General features: G+C 42.2%; 1 protein-coding gene across 2 annotated transcripts in view; it reads left to right on the top strand.

Annotated features, from left to right (window-relative positions):
- The first annotated feature begins 5045 nt into the window (after positions 1 to 5045).
- Positions 5046 to 25994, top strand: part of SYTL1 (synaptotagmin like 1) — a 42335-nt gene continuing 21386 nt past the window's right edge. Inside the window, exons 1-4 of one of the 2 annotated variants that reach the window (XM_020810692.3) lie at positions 5046 to 5171; positions 19186 to 19578; positions 24598 to 24746; positions 25628 to 25727. In XM_020810692.3, the coding sequence (XP_020666351.3) occupies positions 19451 to 19578; positions 24598 to 24746; positions 25628 to 25727 (377 nt within the window). In that variant the 5' untranslated portion in view covers positions 5046 to 5171; positions 19186 to 19450. Of the gene's footprint in view, positions 5172 to 19185; positions 19579 to 24597; positions 24747 to 25627; positions 25728 to 25994 lie in introns of those variants that run through there. The other variant, XM_078379994.1, reaches the window with a different exon arrangement.

Here is a 25994-nt window from a genome sequence, read left to right as displayed (position 1 = left end):
CTGGCTTAACAACAGACAGCTTCCTCTGTTCAAGTACAACAAGCAAGGGAGGTGATTGTAAATTATTTAGTGACTGGCAAGTACTGTTTCCTAAGAGGGAGAGGGGTGGCTTTGTTGTCGACCCCCATCATCCTCTTCAGTGGCTGAAAGTTGAATTATTATGTTCACAAATGCTTCAACAACAAGTGCCAAATACTTGGCTGTAGTTCTGCCAAGAGAGTTCTCAAAGCAACTGCAAACACTTCTCTTTTAAGTGAAGAATGGGGACACTTTAGGAGTCAGAAGAGCCTTGGCTATATCCAATCTGAGCTTGGAAAAGTTATTTTTTATTGCTATTTGCATAATCTCAGTGGCTGGAGATGGAGTCCAAAAAGTTACTTTTCAATTTCTAGAAGTAACTGGTTACAAATAACTAGTAATTAACTTCTTTCTCCAGTATTGACAGTACAACAACATTGCATTGATATTTTCATGTAACAAGGGATAATTTGACTTCACTCTTTTCACAGAGCACGTAGAACTGGTGTGAGTGTGTATGTATTGTGTTCTGCATGCCAGGTGAGTGCTTTACCAGGTCATTGAAGTCATTTCCTTGTATTGAGACCTGATTAATGTAAAGTAGGCTAAAGAGGACATTCATCACAGTTATGTTCTTCACATATCTGTTCTTAGGGAGGAAAAAACAGATGCACATGGAGAAGATAGTCGACAGCTACCAGAAGCATAGCATCAATCAGTGGTATGATGTGGTGGCAAACTAAGCAAATGCAAATACATGGTTGCATCAACAGAAGTACAGGGTCCAGATCAAGAGAGATAACACCACTCTCTTCTTCTTTGGTCAGACCTCAGTTGGAATATTGTGTCTAGTTCTGGGCACCACCGTTTAAGAAGGAGATAGACAAACTGGAACATGTCCAGAGGATGATGACCAAGTTGGTAACAGTTCTGGAAACCAAGCCTTATGAGAATCAGCTGAAGGAAACTGACTGTATTTAGCCTGGAGGGCAGAAGGCAATATGATAGCCATCTTCAAATATCTAAAGGGCTGTGACGTAGAAGGCAGAGCAAACTTGTTTTCTGTAGCTCTAGAAAGTAGGACCTAAAGTAATGGATTGAATGTGTGAGAAAAGAGATTTTATCTAAATATCGGAAGAACTTCTTGACACTAAGAGGTCTTTGACAATGGAATGGGCTTCCTCAAACAGAGCTTTCGATGACTGCCTGTCAGAAACAGATGTTTGGCATGCATTGGACTTGGTGACCCTTAAGATTCCTTCCAGCTCTGTAATTCTATGATTCTGTGACTTCTCAGCAGAGGTTGGCCTTGACATACTGTAGGGAGCTGATGTAATTCAAGGGTGAGAGCAGGTGCTTTGAGCTAAGCTAGAATCTGGCCAGGTTAATGGCTAAGATATACCCCAATATTTCAGCTTCTGCAATGTGAGGGTGAGGGAGAAGAAGAAATAATAACAATAATTAACTTACCAGACATAAGCAATTGTAAGGAATGTCACAACTAGGTGGCTGAATAGTTCAATGGGTTAGGCATGGCTGGGAGTTTGATTCTCTGCCGTGTCTTCCAGGAGTAGAGTTGGCTTGTTTAACCTTAGGCGAGCTACACAGCTCTGAAATACTCCAGAAGGAGGAAACAGAATACCATTTCTGAATACTGCATACCTAGAAAACTCTAGAAAGGGTTGCCATAAGTCAGAATTGACTTGAAGGCATGTAGTTATTATTATTTTATGGGTTAACAGAAAATTCTATACATTGGGCACTTAGGAAAAATGCTTTAAAAAACACATTGTAAAAGTCAGTGTTCTCAGTCACAAAGGCAGCACATTCTCACTTGGCTGGCTATGGGTCCATTTCTGGCGTTCTACCTCCTTTACTAAACACTTTTCCACTTTCGTGCTTAAAACTGTAGGTGATCCTGAGGTGGCCAAATGCTGCTGCGTTTTGGATTCTTTGAGTTTAGAAAAGAAACACACAGAGAAACCTCCTTTCTGGATTTACCTGGGCTAAAACGATCACCTGGGCTGATGAAGGCTGACCTCTAGTGGTAGATAAAGGAGACATAAAAATGTTGCCAACATTTTTTGGTCTGTTTTGCAACACAGTGTGGTATGGGATCAGAATCATCGTTAAGTCCTAGTTCTCATTCCCACTGCATCATGAAGTGAAGTGACCTTTGGCCAGTCATTTTCTCTCAGCCTGACCAACGTGTTATAGGGAGACCTGTGTAGGGAAGGGAAGGGGAAGCAGGTAGGTGAATAGGGCCAGGAGACATTGCTGTTTATTTTTCCTAACACTCACTAGATTACAATACCCTTTACATTTTGATGCCCCAGTTGCCCTGTCCTAATTAGAGCCCTGGTCGTACTAAAGAAATCTGCACAAAAGTCACAACATCAGCATTTGGAATGCTTGTGTTTTTAAAATTTCTAGTTTGTTGGACTGCTTTAACAGTTATATCGTACAGTAATTTGAAGCAGGGCTCAAAAGCTTGTCATCATCTTGACCAAGATTCCCTCTAAGTTTGGCACACACGCGGGTGCGCATGACTCCACCTTCTTCCACACAGCTTTCTTCCTCCTCCACACAGCGATTGTGTTTAACTCCTTTGGTTCTGGTTGCGACGGAACCCTGCACACAGGTGGGGGGTGGTGGAATTGCAGGGGTGAAGTCACGTGTGAGAGAGGCAGAGCCCTGCCCAGCGGTGTGGAAAATTAGAAAGTACGTTGTTTGAGACATTGTTTTTATTTTTATTTATTTATTTATTGTATTTATACCCCGCCTATCTAGTCATTTCCACCACTCTAGGCGGCTTACAACATAAGGATAACAAGTTCTTAAAAAATTTATAACAATTAATTAATTAAATGATTCTATAAAATGGGAAAAATAAAAATCAAATAAAGAGAAAAAAAAGGAAAGAGGACAGGAATTAACTGGAAGGGAAGGCCTGCCTATACATCCATGTTTTTAGTTGGTTCTTAAAAGTAACAACTAAAAGTAACAACTCATTCGTCAGGTTATTGGGGCTGATAGAGCAACAGCCTATTAACACCTGGAGGGCCACAGGCTTCCTCGTTCTGGACTGACACAGTCCTTTGATTCCAGATTAGATGCAGCCATGGAATGTGGAGTCACATGTGAAATGGGATTTTACTTCAGATCTATTCCATGGTCTGGTTTGATTCTCACAAGAGACCCTACTCTTACAGCCATCTTGCATACATCCCAATTTGACTTCTGTCCCACCAACATGGAAAGCGTAGGAACCTCACCGAGACTGAGTTCCTGTTTGGATCAGGCCTTCATGCCTCCCATTTGCATATCTGTGGGGGCACCTCAGAGTGTTGTGTGGAAAAGAAAATTTGGAAGATGTGATTTTCAAGAGAAGATAAACTGCTTGAAATGTATTCTTTTTTTTTCATGCATTCCCACACAGGCAACTCACTGGGTGACCTCAGGCCAGTCCCTATCTCAGGCTCGCCTACCTCATAGAATTGTTGTGAAGCAGTGGAGATGAGGAGAAGAATGCAATCTATGTCACATCGAGACCACTGAAGGAAATGTTGGGTTAGGTAACGAGAATAAAATCTGAGAATTTAATAAACAAATGTTTTGCCCTCAGCCTCTTTGAGAATACATTCTCTTTGAGAATACAGTACAGTAGAACTCTTTTATGGATGAAAGGGTGAGGGTGCAGGGAATGTCCGTCAACTCTGCCCAGCCTCTTGGGCTGGATATTAAAGTCTTTAGAGGTCCTAAGCACTGAAAAGATCATGGTGCCCCCTACAAATATAACATACAGCAGGTCCCACGGCACACATTATATGCATGAAAATATAGAAATGTAATGGTATAGCACAGGGGTCTCCAAACTTTTCAGCATGAGGGCCACATCATATGTTTTACAAATGTTCAGGGGCCAAAGGAACACGCACGTATGCACGCACAGACACACGTATGGGCTAACGGGAATGAACCTGAGCCTGCTGCGTTTGCCAGGCCAGATAAAAAGGCAAGGCAGGTCGGATCCGGCCCGCGGCCCTTGTTTGAAGAACCCTGGTATAGCATGTAGCAAAAATGAACCATGTATTGTATGCAAAATCATATGTATTCCCAATCAAATTACCAGCTTCCAGTCAGATCTTGTGCTTGCCCGCTTTGATGAATGTAAACAGATTTTGTCAGAAGCTGTAAACTGAAAAGCTCAAACAATAGCTTAAAACCCCTTTTGGGCTGTTACTGAAGAGCGAACCCACGTGGTGGAGTGAGCTCCCGTTGCTTGTCCTAGCTCCTGCCAACCTAGCAGTTAAAAGCATGCAAATGTGAGTAGATAAATAGGTACCACCTCGGTGGGAAGGTAACAGCATTCCGTGTCTAGTTACGCTGGCCACGTGACCGCGGAAACTGTCTACGGACAAAACGCTGGCTCTATGGCTTGGAGACGGCGATGAGCACTGCGCCCTAGAGTTGGACACCTTTTGGTATATCCAGCACTGAAAAAAAAAAACTTCTGGGGTGCCCCCTTCCCTTGCTGATGCCCTAAGCACGTGCTTATTTTGCTTTAAGGTTAATTTGAGGCTGCCAGTCTCTGGTCAGTTATTGTTTTTAACAGGGTGGCCACATGAAGGTCAAGGGCCAGGAACCATCCCCCCATCCCCACCTCCCTCTCGCGCATCTTCAAGGACCCTTTTCAGCAGCCCCGGCTTGTCCAGCGCGCAGGGCCTCCCCCTTCTTTCACAAAGTGCCTCGAGGTCGAGGAGCCCTGCCGCCTCTTGCCCAGGGGGCCACCCGGCCGAGGTTTGGCCCGCAGACTGCCTCAGCCCCAGGCCACCCTCCGAAAGGAAAGGACACCCCCCACACACACACTCCGCCGCCCCTCTCAGGCTCGAGTCGCTGCCTCATGGAGGCGAGAGGCGCGCGTTTCCTCCGGAGCTCTCGGCGCCCTTTGAGAAAAGGCGAGACCCGCCGCCGTGGGAGGCGGAGGCGGGAGAGGCGGCCTCCCAAGAGCCGGCGTCTCTCCCTCCCTCTCTCTCCTGGACGAGAGGCGAGGAGGTTCCGGATTCTCCTGCCGCCTCAGGGTGGCGGCCACAGCTTCCCTCCTGCTCGGTCTTGCAGGAGAGAGCGCGCCAAAGGAAGCCACCTGGGCTCAGGTAAGAGGGCTTCCTCCTCCTTTTACTCTGCTGGCGGCAGGAAGTTTTTGGGGTGCTTATTGCTTTCTTTTCTTTTGGAAAGAGAGCATATGGGAGAAAGCTGGGAAAGTGTGTGTGTGTGTGTGGTGGTGGGAGAGGCTGCCAAGCAGTGCAGGGTCGCGCCGCCGTATTTTGGCTTTTGGAGTTCATTTCTCTCTCTCTCTCTTTCTGCAAGAGAGCCTGTGGCGTGGCGGATAGTGCCTGTTTGGAGTCGGCCTTAAAGAAAGAGTGCGCGCGTGTTTGTTTGTTTGTGGGTACGCGCGCACGCGAGTGAGGGCATTTGGACGCAGTCCGGTTGACGGACAGCCGCAATATATGGCCGTTCTCTGAAGCGTGGAAAATATATATATATTTCTGCCGCCTCTGCCTACCTGAGGCTGGTGAGCAAGTGGGGAAAACTGGGAGAGGTAGGCAAACAGAACACCTGTCGATGTTTCCAAACTGAGGATTCTGCGAGTTTGAATCCTCAGTTTGGAAACATCAACAGGTGTTCAACAACGACTCCTCTTCCCCCCCCCCAACCCAAGTCCAGCCATTGTTCTGTTTGCCTACCTCTCCCAGTTTTCCCCACTTGCTCACCTGTCTCAGGTGGGCAGAGGCGGGGGTCGGTGGGAGACTTGCCTTAGGCCAGGGCAGGTCCCAGAGCACTTTTTTGGGGGGATGATACCTGGTTGTTGCCGAATGCGACCAGGAGGGCTGCCCCAAAGCTCTCGGCTTTGCGTGCCATTGACCTTATAGGGGAGCCTCCTTTTCGTCACCTCTCTCTGCATGGAGCGCCCAGGTGAGGTAGAAAAGGTGCGAAGACCTTCCAGACTTGGCCCAACCAAATTCCTCCAGATTAGAAAGGCCTGTGAAAGAATATCTCTGGAAGGAAAGCAAGAAAAAGGTTTGGGGGCCAAGGAAGACTCCAGATCAAAGAACAGAGGGGGTTGGATCTGCATTGCTTAGGCTGCCCACACCTGTGATGTTTTGACACCATTCCTGTGCTTTGGATCAGCTGCTTTTCTTCACCTAGTGAGGCATTTAGAGGACTGTTGCCTTTGTTCCAGGATGTTCCTTTCCTGTTGAATTTCTGCCTTCACAGAGCTGCTTAAAGCACAGGGGCAGAACAGGTTGGCAACTCTAGTATGGGAAGACTGTTACGGATATGTAAAGCGACTCTGTGCTGCTGTTGAAAAGGGTGTTTTAGTGGCTGCCCCGCTTTCATGCCAAAAGAGGCAGGAAGAAATAAACGCACTTTCTTTAACTTTCTGTTTTTCTTAGTTGTGCTTTGTAACTGAATGTATATATTTAAAAAAACACCCAATGAAACTAATTCTCAAATATACTACCTGAAGTTTTTCAAAATCTCCGTTCTGCACAGAAAAATGTTTAAAAGCACAATAATCTTCTCTTATATCTGGTTCAACAGTCCTGTTCCTTTTCCTGGTTAGTCGTGCTGGCAGAAAATCTTTGATTTTCAAATGGAATGGATTGTCTTGTGTAGGAGAGCGGGGAGTCTTTGCATAAGAATTGCATTTTTAAAAACTGCAATAAAGCAAGCTTGGGTGTGGGGGCTTTTTTGTGAGAAGGTGCTGCTTTTCAAACAGACTTTCTTAAAGTCTGCTTCGTTTAGGAGAATCTGCTTGCTCACTTAAAAAATATGCAGATATACTCTTAGTTACTGTGTGGTGTTAAAAAAATGGCTCTCAGTGTCTTCATTGCCCCAGAGGCAGTGGCATACCACTGTGGACATCTAGATGCTGTTGTGCTGCCGTTCCAATCAACTCTCAGCCACGATGGTCAATGACGAGGGATCCTGGGAATTCCAGTCCAAAAACATCCGAAGGGGAGCAGTTTGTCCAGCTGTGGTCTATGGGTGCAGAATGATAAAGAATTATCAATCTGATTTTCATCCCACATTGTAATTTTAGATCCTGAAAATTATTAGCTGGAATTCAGAAGGATACAGTATGTGATTGTTTACATCTTAACCAAGCAATTTATACAGACAGAAACAGGAATGTCTTGTTTTAATTTTCTTTCATCATTCCCTGTTTACTGCAGTACTTACATAGCCTCATAGAACAGAAGCATCCTTTAATTTCCAGTCTTCTTTTCACTCGCACCCATTAATCAACTTTAAAGACATTAGCTGATTAATCTATAGAATGTCCTGATAAAAGGTGGAAGCTCTGCTTTTTTTCTTTCTAAACAACCTCAATTGGGTTGCATGGTATGAGTAGCTGAGGGTGTTCCCTGTTTGTATAGATGAGGGTGTGTCTGTATGTCCAACAGATGGAGTCTGTAAGTGTTTAGAAAAGCACTTTCTTTGTGTCATAAGAGCATTTGAAAGTGTTTTGCTTACTTTGTCATCTGGCTGCTTTTTGTTGTTTGCTTTTCTCTTACATGCTCCGTATAGCAGCTTGGTTTCCCTTCCATCCCACCCACAGTAGTGGCCATGACACATTTTGGTGTTTCCAGTGAGGACGAGAAGAGGAACCTCAATCTGAAAGGAGTGCACGGAGACCTCAATTATTTCATTGGTTCTTTGCTCGGCAGGAGCGTTTGTGTGTTTTGCATGTAAAGATCCTGGTTATGTGTAAACAGGACGTGGGCTTCAGTAGAACTCCTGTGTTTTCTTTATTTGCTTTCTGACAGGCCTTGCCAGATCTGACCAAGGGCCTAGCTGGCCCACCGTTCTGCTCAAGCCAACCTGGTGCCTTTGGGAAACCTCTATGCATCTACTCCCCAGCAAGGCATGTGGGAAGTCATGCTGCTTCTTACGCTCATTTAAAGTCAGGGAGTCCTCATTCTCTCTGATGGGATGAAGCAAGGATTCTCAGTCAGGAGTGGGTGCGTGAGTTTTAGAAGAGGAAATGAGGGTCACAGAAAACTAAACTGGATGTCAGAAATCTATAGACCAGGTTTGGTTCTTTTTGTTACATATCTACTTTGTCTTTCTGGTATTACCCTCTTTTTTTGGCTACTCCTTTTTGACTGTCTAAACAAAAATGGCAATATGCTTGCTTTATATTCTGCCATTGTGTTTGCACTTTGCATACAGTCTTGCTTTAGCCCAGAGATGAGGAACTTGTGGCTATGTTGGGAAGAGCTGTCTTCTAAGGATGTTTGTCTATATGTGCAACGGCAGTCCACTGCAGTTCTCTTGTTCAGGCCTCACAGAACCTAGATCCAGGCATGGATAAAAAGACAGTAATCAACCACAAAGAAGGCCAGATGGTTGTTGTTCTGATGCACCCAACACACTTGTTAAGGGCAGAACACTTTCACTCTCTACAGGGATGTTTAGTTTTCCAGCTCACAGTTCATGGCATGTTTACTTCCAGTTCAACGTTCATTGTTGTTGGGAATTTTCCATCTTCACTGACCACTACCTACGCGAAGCATTTCAGCAAAGTTAAGAGATAAAATAGAAGGTTGTGCATATGTGTTAGATGATGCCACAAGTCCTGCTGTTCAAAAGATAGTGGTGTTTTACTGGTTCTTCTACACTCCTGTGTATAAGCACATGTACCCACACTCAGTACGTACGTGCCAAATAAAAACATCAGAGATGCATGTAGACGACAGGTTGAGACTTGCTGCCTGCTACATTCCTTCTTGTTGTGAAGGCTTCTTGTGAAGGCAATAGAACTTCAGCAAACTGGGCAGGCCTACCCCTGTTTTTCTTGGTGGCAAGTTTGCGGTCTGTGGAATTCCTTCTGTTTTCTTCCATTTCTCCCAGGTGAGTAAGTGCTCCAAATGGGAGGCTGGGTTTGGCTTTGCTGGCTTGGCACAGGTTCAGAGGTGGATTCTTTTTCCTAACAGGATAGGGCAAAATGTGGACTGGATTTCTGACTGGGATCTAAGAACTGTATTCATTCCTCCTCTGGCCTGATACAGAGCTGTGAGTGATTTCCTGCTGGCTCTTAGCGCTGTTACATCTCCTTGCCACTTATTGGTTCTCTTTCATTCAGCAGAAGTTAGGCCTCCTCTTAAGTACTGTGCCCACTTCTGGACACCACACTTTTACAAAGAATATCAGCAGACTGGGACCAGTTCAGATGAGGGCAACAAGGATGATTCAAGAACTGGAAACCAAGCCCTATGAGGAAAGACTGAAAGAACAGGGTGTGTTTAGCCGTAAGAAAAGAAGACTGAGGGGAAATAGGATAGTTGGGGAATTGTGGGAGTTATAGTAAAAAAAAGAGGAAACTTTCTAGACTCTGCAATTAGGCATGTATGATTGCTCTCATTTGCATAACCCTTCATAGGTAAAGGTAAGGGTTCCCCTTGACAATTTATCCAGTCATGTCTGACTCTAGGGGGCAGTGCTCATCCCCGTTTCCAAGCCATGGAGCCAGCGTTTGTCCGAAGACAATTTCCATGGTCACGTGGCCAGTGTGACTAGACACGGAACGCTGTTTACCTTCCCACCGAGATGGTACCTATTTATCTACTCGCATTTGCATGTTTTCACACCGCTAGGTTGGCGGGAGCTGGGACAAGCGACGGGGGCTCACTCCGTCGTGTGGATTCGATCTTACGACTGCAGGTCTTCTGACCTTGCAGCACAGAGGCTTCTGCGGTTTAACCCGCAGTGCCACCACGTCCCTTTAAACCCTTTATACAATTTCCTTTTATATAAAAGCTTTTGGAAATTACGTTGGACATTTGGGAGGAAAATTGTAGGAGATACAGAAATATGAATAAAGCTCAACACAGACAAGTGAAGTGTCCACATGGATGGATTGTTTGCATACCTGGGGATTTGGCTCTCAGTCAGAACTGTCCCTGCCGTTAGGCAACAGGAAGTGATCCTCACAGGCAGCAATTTTTGAGAGTCATAAGCAAGAGAGCGGGTACAGTGGAACCTCTACTTAAGAACTTAATCCGTTTTGGAATGGTGTTCTTAAGTTGAAATGTTCTTAAGTTGAAGCAAAATTTCCCATAGGAATGGACTGAAAACCAATTAATCCGTTCTGGATGTTTTTTTGTTATGTAGAGGCGCGTTCGTACATTGAAGCATTAGTTCCCATAGGAACTAATGCAAAGCTGGTTAATACGTACTCTACCACTAGGGGGAGAATTTTTTTTTAACCTAAGATGACCTAAGGTTAAAAAAAGAGCAGGAAAGGTTTTTTTTCCCGTTCTTATCTTGGATTTTTGTTCTCAAGTAGAAGCAAAATTTAGCAAATGGAGCTGTTCTTAAGTTGGATTGTTCTTAAGTAGGGACGTTCTTAAGTAGAGACCCCACTGTACTTTGTTTCACATGAGAATGATAGCGAGCATGGTTTGAATGTTGGGTGGGTTTGGAAGAAAACTGGGTTCAAACATCTGCTCGAACTATGAAGCCTAGTGAATAAATTACCTTGTGGATGGCCACCTCTTTAGCCTCTCTCAAGGTGGTTGTGAAGATAAACTGGTTGCAGAGAACCTTGAATGTTGCCTTGAGCACCTTTGAAGGACAAGATAATAAATAGATACTTAGCTAAGCAAACCATGATGGCTGAAGTTCCTTGGTGCTAAAGTCCAAAACATCTGGATGACCAGAGGTGCTTGTGGCTTGTTTTACTTCATCTGATGAGACTGCCTTTGCAGAAGTTCAGGAAAATGGATTAACTAATGGGTTAAGTCTGGCTCCCTCGTGGATCCTTTTGTGTTAAGCAAGCCTGTTGCTTCATCCTGGAGGTAATGATATTTTTGGTTGCCTGTTCTGCAGCCTTCCTCCTTTTATTTACTCAACCCTGTGTGTCTTTCCCAATGCAAACTGCAGGAAGAAAGTTATCTCCCTTGCTGGCTTTAGGGACAGGGTTGACTAGGAAAAAAAAAAGAGGTAACCTCCGGGTAAAGTTTGGTTGCTTCTTGCTTAGATTTAGTAAGAAACAATTATGAGGCAATTCCCGATCATTTGCTTCTTGCATATAAAGCCAGCTTAGTTTGGCTGCCACGTGTAAGAAGCAAATGGTTGTGGATGGCCCAAAGTATTTTGCAGCCTGAAACACTTTTTCATCCCCCCTACTCAGTAGATGGGTAGGCATTTTTAAAAAAATCTTTCTCCACAGTTTAGATGTTAATTCTTTAAAACATGTGATTGAAGTATTTCATTATTAAAATTAATTTCTAAGCATATCTTTTTCAAATGCAGGAAAAATACTTTCTCGGTCCTCTTTGTGGTCAGTTGTGACCTTACACTTTGAAAATACAGGAAACTGGTAGGTGAGAAGATGAAATGAAACATTTCACCTTACCACTCTTGAAGATTGATAAGAAAATGGCAGGAAAAATTGTGTCATAAGGACTCTAAAATAACCTTTAAATGCCCTTAAAGAGTAACTTTTGACAGAACATTACTGGTTACACCAAACAAGTAACTTTGTGAGCACTAATGCATTTGAAATATGACCAATTTCCATGCTTGTTGCATCCAAAAGTAACTACTGTAGTTATAGTTAAGAGATTGCTTGTAACCTGTTACTTCAAAGCATGGCTTTTTAAAATATCAAGGCAAAAGAGAACCTTAATGAATGAAAAAAAAAATAAATTAAATCAAGCAGTATACAGTATCAGGATCCAAACAAAGAAATACATCAGCAGCATTTTATAGACTCAGTGAAGTACTCAGAATTCTGGGATTCTTGTAAGTTTTGGCAAACTCCCTTGCTTGGGGATAATATCAAGAAAAACTGCATGTAGATACTAAGATAAAATGCAGACAGAATTTGTGTGAGGATGTGTAAGTACATACAGGAAGGGAGGTTCTGAAGAATAATGTTGCCTCAGACAGGAAGGATTGCATTGCCACATGGTTTTGCACATAAGGGACCTGTAACAATATAACGAAGTGTGGAATGTTTCTCTGGGGTTACAGTTACTCCATTCCTCTCCTCCTCCATAACCTGGTTTTCTCCATCACTTGCCCAAATAATTAGTCAACAGCCTGTAGTAACCAAATATGCTCTGTCTTCACTGGGATGTTACCTGGATGGCCTCCCCCATAAAAATTTTTATTAGTTTAGAAATCTTGGACCTGCTTCTTGTGCACGGGCACTGCTGTTTTGGCTAGAAATGAAGTGCAGTCAGAGCTTGAATGGTAGAAACAGAGGGAACGAGGTAGTGATCTGGAACGTTGAATGCTCATCCTAAATAGTATATAGTGGGGATAAGGATCATGTGGACTCTGGCCTAATTTCAAGTGGTTGTTAATTTCAGAACTCCTATGCTAGCCATCAGTTCAGACTGGGAAGGAAGGAAGGAAGAATAAGTTTGGAATTAATGAGTTAGAAGTAAGAGTTGCATGTAATTCATTATTTTGGGGGGGGGGTAATGAAAGTGTAAGTTGCATTTTGAAAGGTACATACTGAGTAAGACTAAAGTGATTTTATTAATGAACAAGTAGAGTTTTCTTTATTTGCTTTCAAAAGTTCCTTTTAAAGGTTAGAGACCTCTGGGTAGTGTGGGCGGCATATAAATAAAATAAAATAAAATAAAAAAATGAATAAATGAATGAATGAATGAATGAATGAATGAATAAATAAATAAATAAATAAATAAATAAACAAACAAACAAATAAATAAATAAATAAATAAATAAAGGGAATTTTAAAGCATTTGAAATGGTTTGGTACATTTTTTTCAAGTTGTAGGTCATTCTCTTATCAGTTCTGTGGTCCCTCCAGAATTGATTAGAGCAGTGCAGTAATGAGTAATCACTATAGTACAGTGTATAGTCTATTGTTATGGTCCTTAGACCAATCACACAGGTAAAAAAACATAGACATTTACAGTTTCCAAAATTCCAAATACCTTATTTGACATTAAAAGACCATTTAAAATCTAGTATCTAGCTACCATAACAGTTCAAAATTTCAGGTAGTTTGTAAAAAAATTGCCATTTAAAACACAATTCAAAATCTAGTATCTAGGTACCATGGAATTTCTAAGGCCTGAATATCACCATACAAAATCTGGCTATTTGATAAGTGATATTGAAGTCTGTATCACAAACGAGTGGTTGTTTGACCAGATAGGCGGGGTATAAGTGCAATGAATGAGTGAATGAATGAATGAATGAATATCAAAAAACTCAAGTCTGTTTTTTCTTTGATCAGTGGGATGATAATGTCCTTACAAACCACCTCATAATCAAACAGTTCTTTACCTCAGTCTATAGTCCTCAGACCCATCATACGGAGAAGTGGACAACCCACATCCACACAATCTCTGCAATACGTAACAAGTAATAAGTAAGAAAAATGGATTATTTTCTAACATGGGAGTGAGTGGAGGGAACCAGTTGCTTTTAAAAAGTAACTTCCCATGTTCTGTTTCCTCTTCTTGGCAACTGGGGGGTCATGGGATGGGGGGGCAGAGAGAAAGAGGGCTGTCAGAGAGAGGGGGGAAGGTGATGGTAGAAATAGTGAAAGGAATAATCGAATCATGGAGTAATTGTATAATAATGGTGTTGGAAGAGGCCTACAAGGCCACAGAGTCCAACCTCTTGCTCAGTGCAGTAATCCCAGTATCTGATGTTTGGCCATGTATCTTTCTCTTGACCACCTCCCATACTGGAGCATTCACCACTTTCTTTCCAGTTCCCTAATAATCTTTGTTGCCCTCCTCTGAACATGTTCTTGTTTCTCAGCAACTTTCTTAAAGTGTGGTGTCCATAACTGGACAGTATACACAAGATGAAGCCTAACCAGTGTCTAATAGAGAGGAATTAGTATTTCACGTGATTTGGAGACTATATTTCTGTTAATGCCACCTAAAATAGCATTTGCCTTTTTTGCAGCTGCAACACACTGTTGGCTTATGATCCACAACAATTCCAAGGTCCTTTGTGCATGTAGCATTGCTGACCCAAGCATTGCCCATTAAATAACTGTGCATTTGCTTTCATTTTTCTAGAACTTGGCATTTATAACTGTTAAGTTTTATTCCGTTATTTTCAGCCCAGTGCTGAAGCCTATAAAGATCTCTTTGAATTTTCTCAGTTGTTCCACCAAATTTTGTGTCATCCACAAATCTGAGAAACATTCCCCGCACTTCCTTATCCAAGTCATTAATAAAAATATTGAAGAGCAATGGGGCCCAGAACTGAGTCCTGTGGTAAACCACTTGTTACCTCCTCTAGTATAAGATGGAACCATTGATAAACACTCTTGGAGTACAATTCTGTAATCAAATGTGATTCCAGCTGATAGTTGTTCTATCCAGCCCACAATTGGTTGTCTTTCTGATCAGAATGCCGTGGGGTATTATGCCAAAAGCTTTGATGAAATCAAGATATATTATATCCACAGCATTCCTACCATCTACCAGGGAGGTTACCTGGTCAAAAAAATGAGATTAGTCTGCCCGGATTTCTTATTGACAAATTTAAGTTGACTTATAGTTATTGCTGCTTTCAATGGGTTTACAGAGTGACTGCTTTATAATCTACTCCAGAGTTTTCTCTGGGATTAATGTCAGTCTGACTGGTCTGTAGTTCCCAGATTCCTCTTTTTTTTTTTTTTGTTGCTCTTTTTGAATGTAGGGATATGAATCTTCCTCCAGTCATCTGCAACTTCACTCATCCTCCATGATTTCAAGAAAATGCCAATTTGTAACAGTAGCTTGAATCATTACTGGCTTCAGCCCCTCCTGGCATTGATGTGTGGCCTTGATAGATACATTAGACAAGTGAAAGATTTTCTCTCACTTTTGTTCAGTGTGTATTATCTTTGTGGTCCTTTTGACCATCCAGTAAACTTTATAAGCGCTATTTACTGAATTTCTGCCTGAGATTAGATTTTAATCAGGAACTTCTCAGTTCATCGGTTGATCTGTTATTTTTTCTTTTTATTACTATTCCATCCTTCCTCTTTTCCTTGATTTATACAATATCCCCGTGAGGTGGGTTAGGTTGAGAGTTAAGCACAGACCAAAGATCACCCAGTGGAGATCTGAAGGTGCATTTTTCCAAAGCTGTAATGTGGGGTGAGGAACATAACTTTCATTGCTTGTTTTCAGACTATGGCTCCCATCAGCTGTAGCCAGTACGTATACTGAATGGTGAGGGATGATAGGAGCTGCAGTCCAAAAGCAGCGAGTGGGCCTCATGTTGCCCACCTCTGTGTTAACCAATAAACCATGCTGGCACTTCAAGCACCCAATCAGCCATAGTTCTCATATGATTTGTTGCTTTTGAAAGTATAGTTAACGAAATAAATATTCCATGCCTCCCTCCATAATGAAGCAGTGAGTGGGGTCATTCCTGTCTTTATATTGCATAGCTTAGATCAGAGTTGGAAGGGGGCTCAAAGGTCTTTTTGACCACCCCATAGTCAGTGCAAGATCTATAGCATCTCGTCCCATTCCACAACAGTTCATACTTCCATGGCAAAAGAATGTGTATTGTTTGACAGAATCTTTGAGGAAGGAGAGGCCTTGTTTGTTTAAGGTGTGTATCCCACTGTAGACTTCAGCCTGGCTAAGCCTTGGGATGCTATAATAAAGTGGGAGGCGGGGAAGCCCATTAAACATTCTCCAGGACATAGGTGTGTGATAAAACGGAAACGTATCTTAGAGCCTTGGGTGAAGCTAGGATGAAAATGAAAGAGCAGCGTATGAGATGTCCTGCATTTTGGGCATGGATGAGCAGTAGTGTCATTCTACAACACCCATCATCTCCATGCTAGTGAGGAGTGATGGGAGTTGCAATTTGTAACTTCTTTGTTGTTGTTGCTTAGTCGTTTAGTCGTGTCTGACTCTTCATGACTCCATGGACCAGAGCACACCAGGCCCTCCTATCTTCTACTGTCTTCCAGAGTTGGGTCAAATCCTTTTTGTAGCTTCAATGACACTGTCCAACCATCTCATCTTCTGTCGTCCCCTTCTCCTCTTGCCTTCAAACTCTCCCAACATCAGGGGCTTTTCCAGGGAGTCTTCTCTTCTCATGAGATGGCAAAAGTGCTGGAGCCTCAGCTTCAGGATCTATCCTTCCCGTGAGCACTCAGGGTTGATTTCCTTTAGAATGGATAGATTTGTTCTCCTTGCAGTCCAGGGGACTCTCAAGAGCCTCCTCCAGCACCACAATTCAAAAGCATCAATTCTTTGGCGGTCAGCTTTCTTTATGGTCCAGCTCTTACTTCCATACATTGCTACTGGAGAGCTTGAATTTGGATCTTAAATTAATTTAAATCTCTAGGCATATGGGATGCTTCCACCCCAACTGAGGAAGTGGGTGAAATCAGACTGGGGGTTGTTTTCACTTAATCAGCTTCAGGTATAACTGCATAAACCACACTGCATCTGGTGATATGTCCAAATGGGTTTCCAGTGTAGACGTCCACTTTTTTTTTTTTGTTGGCACACATGGTGGGTGAGAGGGAATGTTTTGAAGACATTCATATCCTAGTAAAGAGTACAATGTTTTAGTGATCAGCATTTTTGGATGCCAGTTAATTTTGTTACTACTCATATGTTATTGAAAATTTTGTGTGAATGACAATTGTGCCATAGGAAACTTCAAGTCAACCTAGGATAGCCGTCCTCCTGATAAAAAGGCAAGGCAGGGCCTGACTTCAAGCATTATAATATTGTCTTCCTCCACTTTCTTCATATCTTTGTTGGATTATCGTTTTATTTTGGGCTAACAATTTGGAATTTTAACAACTTACTTTCTTTTAAAAAAATGTTTTATCCCCTTTTAACCCTCATTGAGGGTCCTTTGTGTGAAAATTAATTAGAATGATTTATTGAATCTTGTTTAAATCTTAATTTTTTTAAACTTTGCCATATCAGAGTTTCTATTTTTGCTAAATACAGCTGTTTTATTGTAAAAGCTCCTATGGCTAATTGCAATTAAAGTTCATGTTAAGAATCCCACGCCACCTCTCCTGGGAGCAAGCTCCTTTGAACTCATTAGGATTTACTGAATAGAAGCATACATTTGAGGGGGTTTGGGGGGAAACATTCAAATATTTATTATTTATCTAGGAAGAATGCTTGTGTTGGTTTATTGTGATATAGGCATTGTTGCTCAAGGGCTGCTTCATCCGATGCAGGAAGTGCACCGAGAAAGTTGTAAGTTGAGGTATCCTGCAGAATAACAAGTCACACAGTGAGAACTAAAGATGACAAATATAAAACCCACATCCTGATCATTTTTTTTTAAAAAAAGCTAGGTCTTTGGTTTCTGGGGCTCTAAAATACATTTCTAAACATCTGGCTCTCTCAGGCTTTAAAATACACAACATAAAGATTCGTAGGATGTACTGAAGACGTGATCTAGCTTAGGGACAGCTTGGAATGCTGCAAATGCCACTTGGTCACCATCTTCCTCAGTTACTCCACTCGCTATGAAACATAATAGGTTTCTATTTGAATTATGGTATTTTCTTTTTTAAAAAATTCATCTCTAGATACTGCATACAGATTTTGTGGACGGGAATGTGATTCTTCCTTCAAGGAGATTTGTCAGTGATGTGCCCCTATGCCACTTTCAAAACTTCCTTTTGGGACTGAATGGGCACAGAATGCGCTGGGTTTCTTCATTGGCTTTCTGTTTTTTCTTTGGTGGTACATTAATTAAATTAATTAAATGATTTGCTGTGGCTCACCTTTGTGTGTAGAGTTCTATCTCCACATTCTTTCTCTCTCTCTCATTTGCTCTCTCTTTTCGCTGATACTCTTGCTTTTTAAAAAATATGTCATGTATTCTGACTGCTCAGGTGAATTTTTCTGTTGTTCACTTGAACTTAAGTAGACCATCCCCATTTGTTTTTACTTTGATCCTTTGAAAATTATGTTGTATGAAATCACTTAATATTAGTAGCAGTTAGGTAACCTACTTGTTGAATGCTAGCATACTGAGTTTTAAAAAATCACTTCCTGTATAGTCCTGTGGTATGCTGACTCGATAACTTTAATTTTGCACTTGAAATGAGGACATCATCATGATGGGGATGCATTGATCTCAGAACTGTTTGGATCCAATGTATCAAAGCGGTAAATTCTATAATGATCAGAATCCTGTTTGTTACTTTTGCCAGCATAAATACAGTGGCCAAAATCCTGTTGTTTAGTGTAGCATCTCACAGTAGAGTAAGCCCACTGAATCAATGGGGATTTGGTGAGTCATCTCCTCCATAAGTAAAGAGTTACACAGAGAAAAATAGACAAATCCTTGGCCTTGAGGAGCAGAGAGCTGGAAATACACAAAGGGGGGGGGAGAGAAGCAGAAGCAGGAGAAAGGGAGAGAAGAAGGCGAGTTTGAAGAGGTGAAGAGCTTTCTAGTGCATCCTGTTATATATGAATTTACGAGTCATGGCAACTGCTGTACTTCAGTCAGCAACTGATGGTTTGATCTGGGAGCTGGCACTTCTCACACAAATGATATATTGGGGACACTATAACAAATGAAAATTATCTCTCCCACACCCAGCTGTCTGGTGCTGATTTGGAGCATCATCAAATATTATAATGCATTCAGTAAAATTAAAGTTAAAGGCATGGGTCAGCATTGAAAGCTGCCAGACACTGTAAAGAATGTGAGCAAACCTCTTTGAGCATGGAAAAATTATTATTTTTTAATTACTGCACGTAGAATCTTGCAGCCAGCATGACTAGTGGTTGCGCTGGCTGGGGGATTATGGGAGATGCAGTCCAAAAGGTTATTCTTCCAAGTAATGCTTAAAACTGAGGCACAGTTGGTACCTTAAAAATACTTTCAAAACACTTTATCTTTTTCATTCACAAAATCTGGTCAGTCTCTGTATACAAAACAACTTTAAAGTTTGCTTTTCCCCCTGAGAATCATAACTCTGTGGACAGAGGTCTATAAATCTTTGATGGGGTTCTCAATGATGCATGGATAGACTGCACTTTCTGTGGAGACTCCATGAGTGTTAAACTGCCTTTTTAAAAGATATTAGAACTTGTGGTGTTTGAGAAGATACAAATGGTATTAAAATGGTTTCTTTCTTCTACTTTGTCTTCTCCCTTCCAGTGAGCTGCCGCCTTGTCTTTTGGGAAGTGATCAAGATGGAAAATATCTGCCTGTGGAGAATCACCTGGATCTGAATGCTTCCCCCTGGATAACCATTTCTCATACCTATGGCAATCAACAGAACCTTGATATTGGTCTGTAGCCCTGGCCATGCGGAAGGATGATGTACTAACAGCTCAAACTTGAGAGGCCCTTAAGAGAATCTGCTTTAAGAAGAGGCCTTTAAACAAACTGGCTTTAAGAAAACCTCCCGCCAAGTACTTCCATGGATCAGGACATCAGCATGGATGCCTTGCTTGATCTCAGCTTTCTGACAGAGGAAGAGCAGAATGCAATCGCTGCTGTTCTGCAGAGGGATTCACAGCTCCGGATGTCAGAGGAGGGACGGATCAGGTGTGAGAGGTGGTGGGGGTCCTCCAAAATATGGCCTGAGGCAGGGATTGGGCTGACTTCAGGCTTGCATGGCCTATTCCCCCCCCCCAAAAAAAACCACACATGCAGTACCTACCAAAAGTCACAGGTTCAATCCTCATTATCTCCAGGTAGGGCTGGAAAAGAATTATGTATCAAACGCCAGAGAATGAGTCAGTGTTAAAAATACCGCAGTAGATGAACTAATAGTCTGACTTAGTATAAAAAGCAAAAGCAAACAAAGGTGTGCTGCTTATATACCAGTCTGTAGAACTTAAAAGACTCTCTGGGTGGTTTACAGTTCAATTAGCCTGGCTGTACATTGCCCCCACAGCAAGCTGGGTACTCAGTTTACTGACCTCAGAAGGCTGGAAGGCTGAGTGAACCTCAAGCCGGCTACCTGGGATTGAACCCTGGTTGTGAGCAGAGTTTTGACTGCTGTAATGCAGTTTAGCCACTGCTCTGCAAGTCTCCTAAAGTGTTTATATCCAACTAGAACTAAGATCCACCTGCTGGAACCAGTTGCATGATAGTGGCTTGGGCAGGCGAACATAATGCCTAAGAGAAATAGGACATCTCTAAGGATATGCTTAGGCCAGGAAGCTCTGATCTAAACCAGAAAGAAGCTTCTAAATTATTTCACACAAATATCCAGTACTGGTTCAAAACACATTCTTTTTCAGCAATGTAATTTAAGAGGAACAAAACTTTTGATTTATTGCTTTTGTTAGGCAGTTGTAAATCAGGAAACCTTATGGATCTGTTGTTATCGCCTAGAGATCTAACGATATCCTTATGGACCTTTTGCCCACCCTGGGACAAAACATAGATAGGTGCCTCACACCAAGTCAAGATGGTTTGCCTTTCTAGACCAGTATTGCCTTTCTTAGACTCACAGTGGTGTTTCTAGTTTTTTCCCACCATATGAACCTTTTAATTAGATCTGTAAAGCCAGTTAAAAGGATTAAGTGGTTGGAAAAAACAAGAAGAATGATTACTACCAATCTGAACCACAATCCACTGCTATCTGACAATTTCTCACTGAATATATATGAAGATAATGGAGTTGATATTTTCAGTACTCTTGGAATGCAGGGAGGAGATCTGAGGAATGTTATCTGCAGATTCTTCCATTTCAGATCATAGGTCTGTCTAACCCAGTGATTTAAAGCATTTCTTACTCTGGCCTGGAGGTATCAAGGATTGAACCTGGGAACTTTGGATGCAAAAAAGCTCTACCCATGGCTTCTTCTTACGGAGTCTGAGGATTCTGGGAAATTGTTTTACACTCTTGTTCTCTAGTGGAGCAGCTAACCAGTTGTCCTAGAATTGGGATAATGGTGGTGATGATGGCAGGGAGAAACTTTGGCTTGGAGAATTCCTTCTGCTTATGCAGCAAAATGAAGGCATGCCATGAAATATTGAGATATAGAGATAGGCATTCATGGATGTCCTTTGGTTCTTTCTTAATTTTTGATGGGTTGATCTAAGAGTGGAAATCAAGGGTATTTAAGTGTTTATTTAGAACATGGATATCTGCTTCTGCCTTGGAAGGTCTTAGAGCCAATTCAAAGAGATCCCATGATCAATGGTACCAAAAGCTGCTAAGAGGTGTGTGTGTGGGGGATCAGCAGCAGCAGGTTCAAGCCTCTTACCTGGTCAGGGCAAGCAAAGCAGCTTTGCTACCAAATCTTGGCCTGAACTGAGACTGAAACGGATCCAGACGCTTAAGCACCTCCCTGCCTCAAACGCAGGATTTCAGATGTTCCTCACATACGTCTGGGAGTATCCTTTTGCACCTCCACCTCTGTAAAGCATCATGGAACCAGCCCTTGACATAAGGAGGAATTTACCACCCTTATGGGGAAGAGCCTGGCAACATTACTTTTTTAGATTGCAACTCTCAGAATTTCTCAGACATTGTGGTCAGTTGCCATGTGGTCTGTGGGATTTGGGGAATTGCAGGCCAAAAAACTCAACTTAATGGAGCTTGGCACGAAATCTATATGTGACAGGTGTGCAGCCAAAATAATAGGCCATGGAGGTGAAAATAACTGGCCGAGTCTCTTTTCCTTCACTCCAGTTTTTTTGGCAACAGGTCCAAAAGCAAAAGAAAAAAAACTGGACAAGCTAGTTTTCAAATACAGCTCCCCACCCCCATCTCCTACAACCTCTAGTTGACAGTTTTATTCTGAAATCTGTTAACAATATCATGAACTGGAGCAGTGCAAATAATGAAGTTCCTCAGAGGTACAACCGTATTCTAAGCAGGAACCAGGGTGGATTAAAATCAATGATTTAAATAAATAAATAAATTGGATTTTTAAAATTTAAATCAAATTTATTTTAATGAAATGCTTTTGGAGGAAAAATCTATCTAAAGATATTTTTCTGTTTAAGATATATTGTGGTTCAAAAGTTACTGTATTTGCTGGCGTATAAGACTACTTTTCCCCCCTGAAAAACATGCCTCCAAGTGGGGGGGGTCGTCTTATACGCTGGGTGCACTTCAGTTGGGATAGACATAGCTGCCCATAGTGGCCTTCTGATGCTCACCCGGTGCCCATAGTAGCCTCCCGGTGCCTGCCCACCTCATTCTACATACTGTCCAGTATCGTGCAGTATCCAGCGCGGCCGCGGCAAGCATCAGCAGCGAGATAGGGGTGTCAGCCTTTTCGATGTGACCAGCCCGTTCTGCTCGGCGGGAAGTAGCAGTGCTCCGGCCCGCCCCTTGTCTACGCAGAGCTCAGACATGCGCATTTGTGGACTAGTGCCAGTCACAGGGAGATGCAGGGGCGGGCCAGAGGCACTGCGGTTGTGCTGCAGCCGTACAATGGTGACAATGAATAGCACCTTTTATTTGGTGTGTGGAAGGTGTGCAGAACGGGGTAGTCTTATACGGCGAGTATATAACAAACTCCATATTTTGAGTGGAAATGTTGGGGGGGTCGTCTTATACGCCCAGTCGTCTTATGCACCAGCAAATACGGTATTCAGCACGAAATAGAACTTAGTTGTGTAGCATGAGTATATTTATGAAATATTTATATATACATTTGTAAACTAATGCAATTAATCCAAGTTATCCAAGCTGAGATAACATACAGTTTTTCTCTGTAAAAATGGTATAAAATGAACAAACTTCAGGAAAAGACCTTAATCCCATGGTTGTTTTGCAAATCTGTGTATAAACAATGAACACATTGATGTTTAAGCAAATGTAATGTGTGCTATATAATGCAACCAGATAATATCTGTGACCAGATGATTTAATTTTTAGAAATATAACCTGTTAGATTAGTAAAACAGCTATATCAGAAGAGATTTTAGGTTAATCAGTCATTCAGATTTTGAGAGCCACTTAAATTGTTTTATTTAACTAAAATAGTATTCTCCAAATATGAGTTAACATATTTGTTATCTAACAGGTTATTATTCTAAATATGTAATCTTCTTCTGGTTGCAAATATTAAAGATTATCACTACCGGCAAGAATGAGTCTTTACATTTAAAAATCATGATTTAAATTGAGTCTTACTGACTAGTGATTTAAATCAAAACCACCCTGGTAGAAACTACAACAAAGAACTGCAGTATGGATTGGAGTCTTCAGAATGCCAGTCATGCCTAGACCCCCCCTCTCTCTGGCTGTCGATTCTATCCACATCTGCAGTAGTCAACAGATGATCAATGGCCTCTAAATGTACCCAGCTCTCAGTGGGCTGCTTTCAGCTTCCAAGTATGGCTTTTCTCTTTAAAGAATATTTTGTGCTTCTGCTATTCTTTGGAGTGCCTCAGGCCTGTTGATAGCTTTCCCTTGGGTGTGGACAGTGCTGTTTTGTCATTACAGGGAACAATTTGAATATGTTACTGGGAGAATTCAGCTTACCATATTTGCCCGCGTACAAGATGACTTTTTGGCCCTGAAAAACATGCCTCCAAGTGGGGGGGTCATCTTGTACACCGGGTGCATATCTAGAAAACCCTCCCTCTCTCCCAGCGAAGTCACTTACATGGTAGTAAGACCCAGTAGAGCCCTGCTCCTAGCCTGGGAACAGCCTGACTCTAGCGCCGAACACCTGATTGTTGGAACAGCAGAGAGGCGGCAGCCATTTTGAGATGGGACCACATGGCTGCCGCCTCTCCAAAATGGCTGCCGCCTCTGAAAAGGAACCAAAAGGGGCAAAAGGAACTCTCCTCATGATGCAGCCAAAGCAGAATCACGCATGCGGAAGAGGGGGTAGTCTTATACAGCAAGTATGTAACAAACTCTACATTCTGAGTGGGAATGTTGGGGGGCGGTCTTATACACCCAGTCGCCTTATACACCGGCAAATACAGTATTACTGGCAAATAGCATGGATGGGAGCAATGTAGACCTTCAGAAGTTAGATTACAAATTCCATTGTCTCTGACTTTTGGTTATGATGTCTAGGGAAGTTGAAGTCTACCAAGACTAGGGTTGCCAGATACACGGGTACTAAAACGAGGACAAAGAAAGACAAAAAGGAGGACAAAGGAGGACATATTGAATGTTTCATTTGAATCGTTCCAGATTAAACCCAAAATCAATACAATTTTATTACAATAGCTGCCAATAAATGTCTCTTAGTGAACCGACCAAGCAACAGTCATGTTAAAAAATAAAAATAAATTCAATGGAGGCTTTTCCCTCCAAAATACCACGAGTGGGTGGGCAGGTGGGGGGGGGAAGCCAGGTGGAAGGGGGCCCTTCCACCTCTCCCCCTCTCATCCAAAATTATAACATAAAATATACGAAAGCCTGACATTTTAAAGATTTTTATCTTTGCCTGCCTGACGGAGGACATTAGGCTAAAAAGCAGGACATGTCCTCCTTTTGCCTGACATCTGGCAACCCTAACCAAAACCTGAGGAAATATATGTTCCTGATAGTGTTTGTAGGATCACAACTTGAGTTTCTGCTGTTAGGCAGCATATACTAAATTATTTGCTGCTTCTCTCTGTCTCTTCCATCTCAAGAAAATTGCGTCAGTCTGTCTCGGATCCAAACTGGCTGAAAATCTTGTCCGGAGACTGGTTTTGTGAAATCCGTTCCAAAAGGCATTACCACAGTCACTTTGGCTCAGACATTGTCCGGGCATCGATCCGCCGGAAGAAGAGGCCCAAAGGTAAGTGATGCGCTTCACCACATCCGTCCTTACAGCAAAGTATTGATCAGGCAGAGCGAGGCAGCTGTCTTAGGTGAAAGATGCTAGTAAGCAGCTGTAGCAGTCTCATCAGTATCTCCTTGGACCTCTTAAACTAGCCTGGCCTCTTCAGGTATGGTGAAGGATCTTATTGCTGAAATCTAGTAGTGCATCACATCAAGCGTAGGCCCATTGAATCCGTGGGGATTTGGCAAGTGAACAATTAGGGAAGCTCATTATTCAGCTAGTGCAATGGGTTAAACATTAGATAAAAAGAAGTGATAAATGTATGGTTTTAATGAGATTTGAAGAAATTGTATTATAGAAGGAAAATATATATGAAAATAAGAATGCAAGGGATGATAAATAAACGTTATAAGATGTTAATAGAAGCAGAGGACCAAGAAGATTTTCTGAACACATTATGGGGACATAATTTGGGAAAAGAAATACATGCCAGGGTGTAGAAGAAAATGTGGGATAAAAGAATATTACAGTGCATGTATATAAAGATAAAATAACCGTTTCATAAATTAGCTTGGAGATGATATTTAATTCTGGTGAAATTAAATCAAATCGATACTAATTATTCTAAGCTGTGGAGCCATTTTATTTACCCAGTGGCCATTTTGAAACCACCGACCAGCTGTAGGAAAATTGTCATTTTGCAAAGAATCGGTTCCCGAAGCAAGGAACCGATCATCGCAAAGCGAAAAAAGCCTATTCATACCATTGTTTTGCGATCTCAAAAGCAATTGCAAAAACGTTGTCGTAATGTGGTTTCGTCGTAATGTGGGGCAATCGTAAAGCGAGGCACCACTGTAAATGTATAATAATGAGGCACAACTTCTCTCCCAACAAAGCAGGTGAATGGGACTTGAAACAGTGTGGCATCCGGGGAGATTTGGATGTGATCAGTGAACCAGCGGTGGAAGAGGAGAACATATCGGATACAATCGATGGGTGAGAAGCCTTATTATTTGGGTGTGGACTGAAGGTTTTCTCGGCGTGTGGCAACGTCAGCTCCTTCAGAAGCTTGCCAGTAGCCCTTCTAGAATGGACGATAGCATCTTGGTTTGCAGTGTGAGAGAGTTGCATGAGGAGGCTGTGGACAAGGAGGTTTTTCCCCTTCTTTTTCTTGTCCAAAGGAGTGATGGCTTAACAGAACCTGTCACAAAAAGACAAGAAAGAAAGAAGACAGTGCAAGCCAGTTCTCCTTTGCCTGCTCTT

The sequence above is a fragment of the Pogona vitticeps genome, chromosome 9, assembly GCF_051106095.1.
Source record: "Pogona vitticeps strain Pit_001003342236 chromosome 9, PviZW2.1, whole genome shotgun sequence".
Classification (NCBI taxonomy): Eukaryota; Metazoa; Chordata; class Lepidosauria; order Squamata; family Agamidae; genus Pogona; species Pogona vitticeps.
The sequence above is the reverse complement of the archived record's forward strand: the minus strand, read 5'-3'. Positions and strand labels throughout refer to the sequence as shown.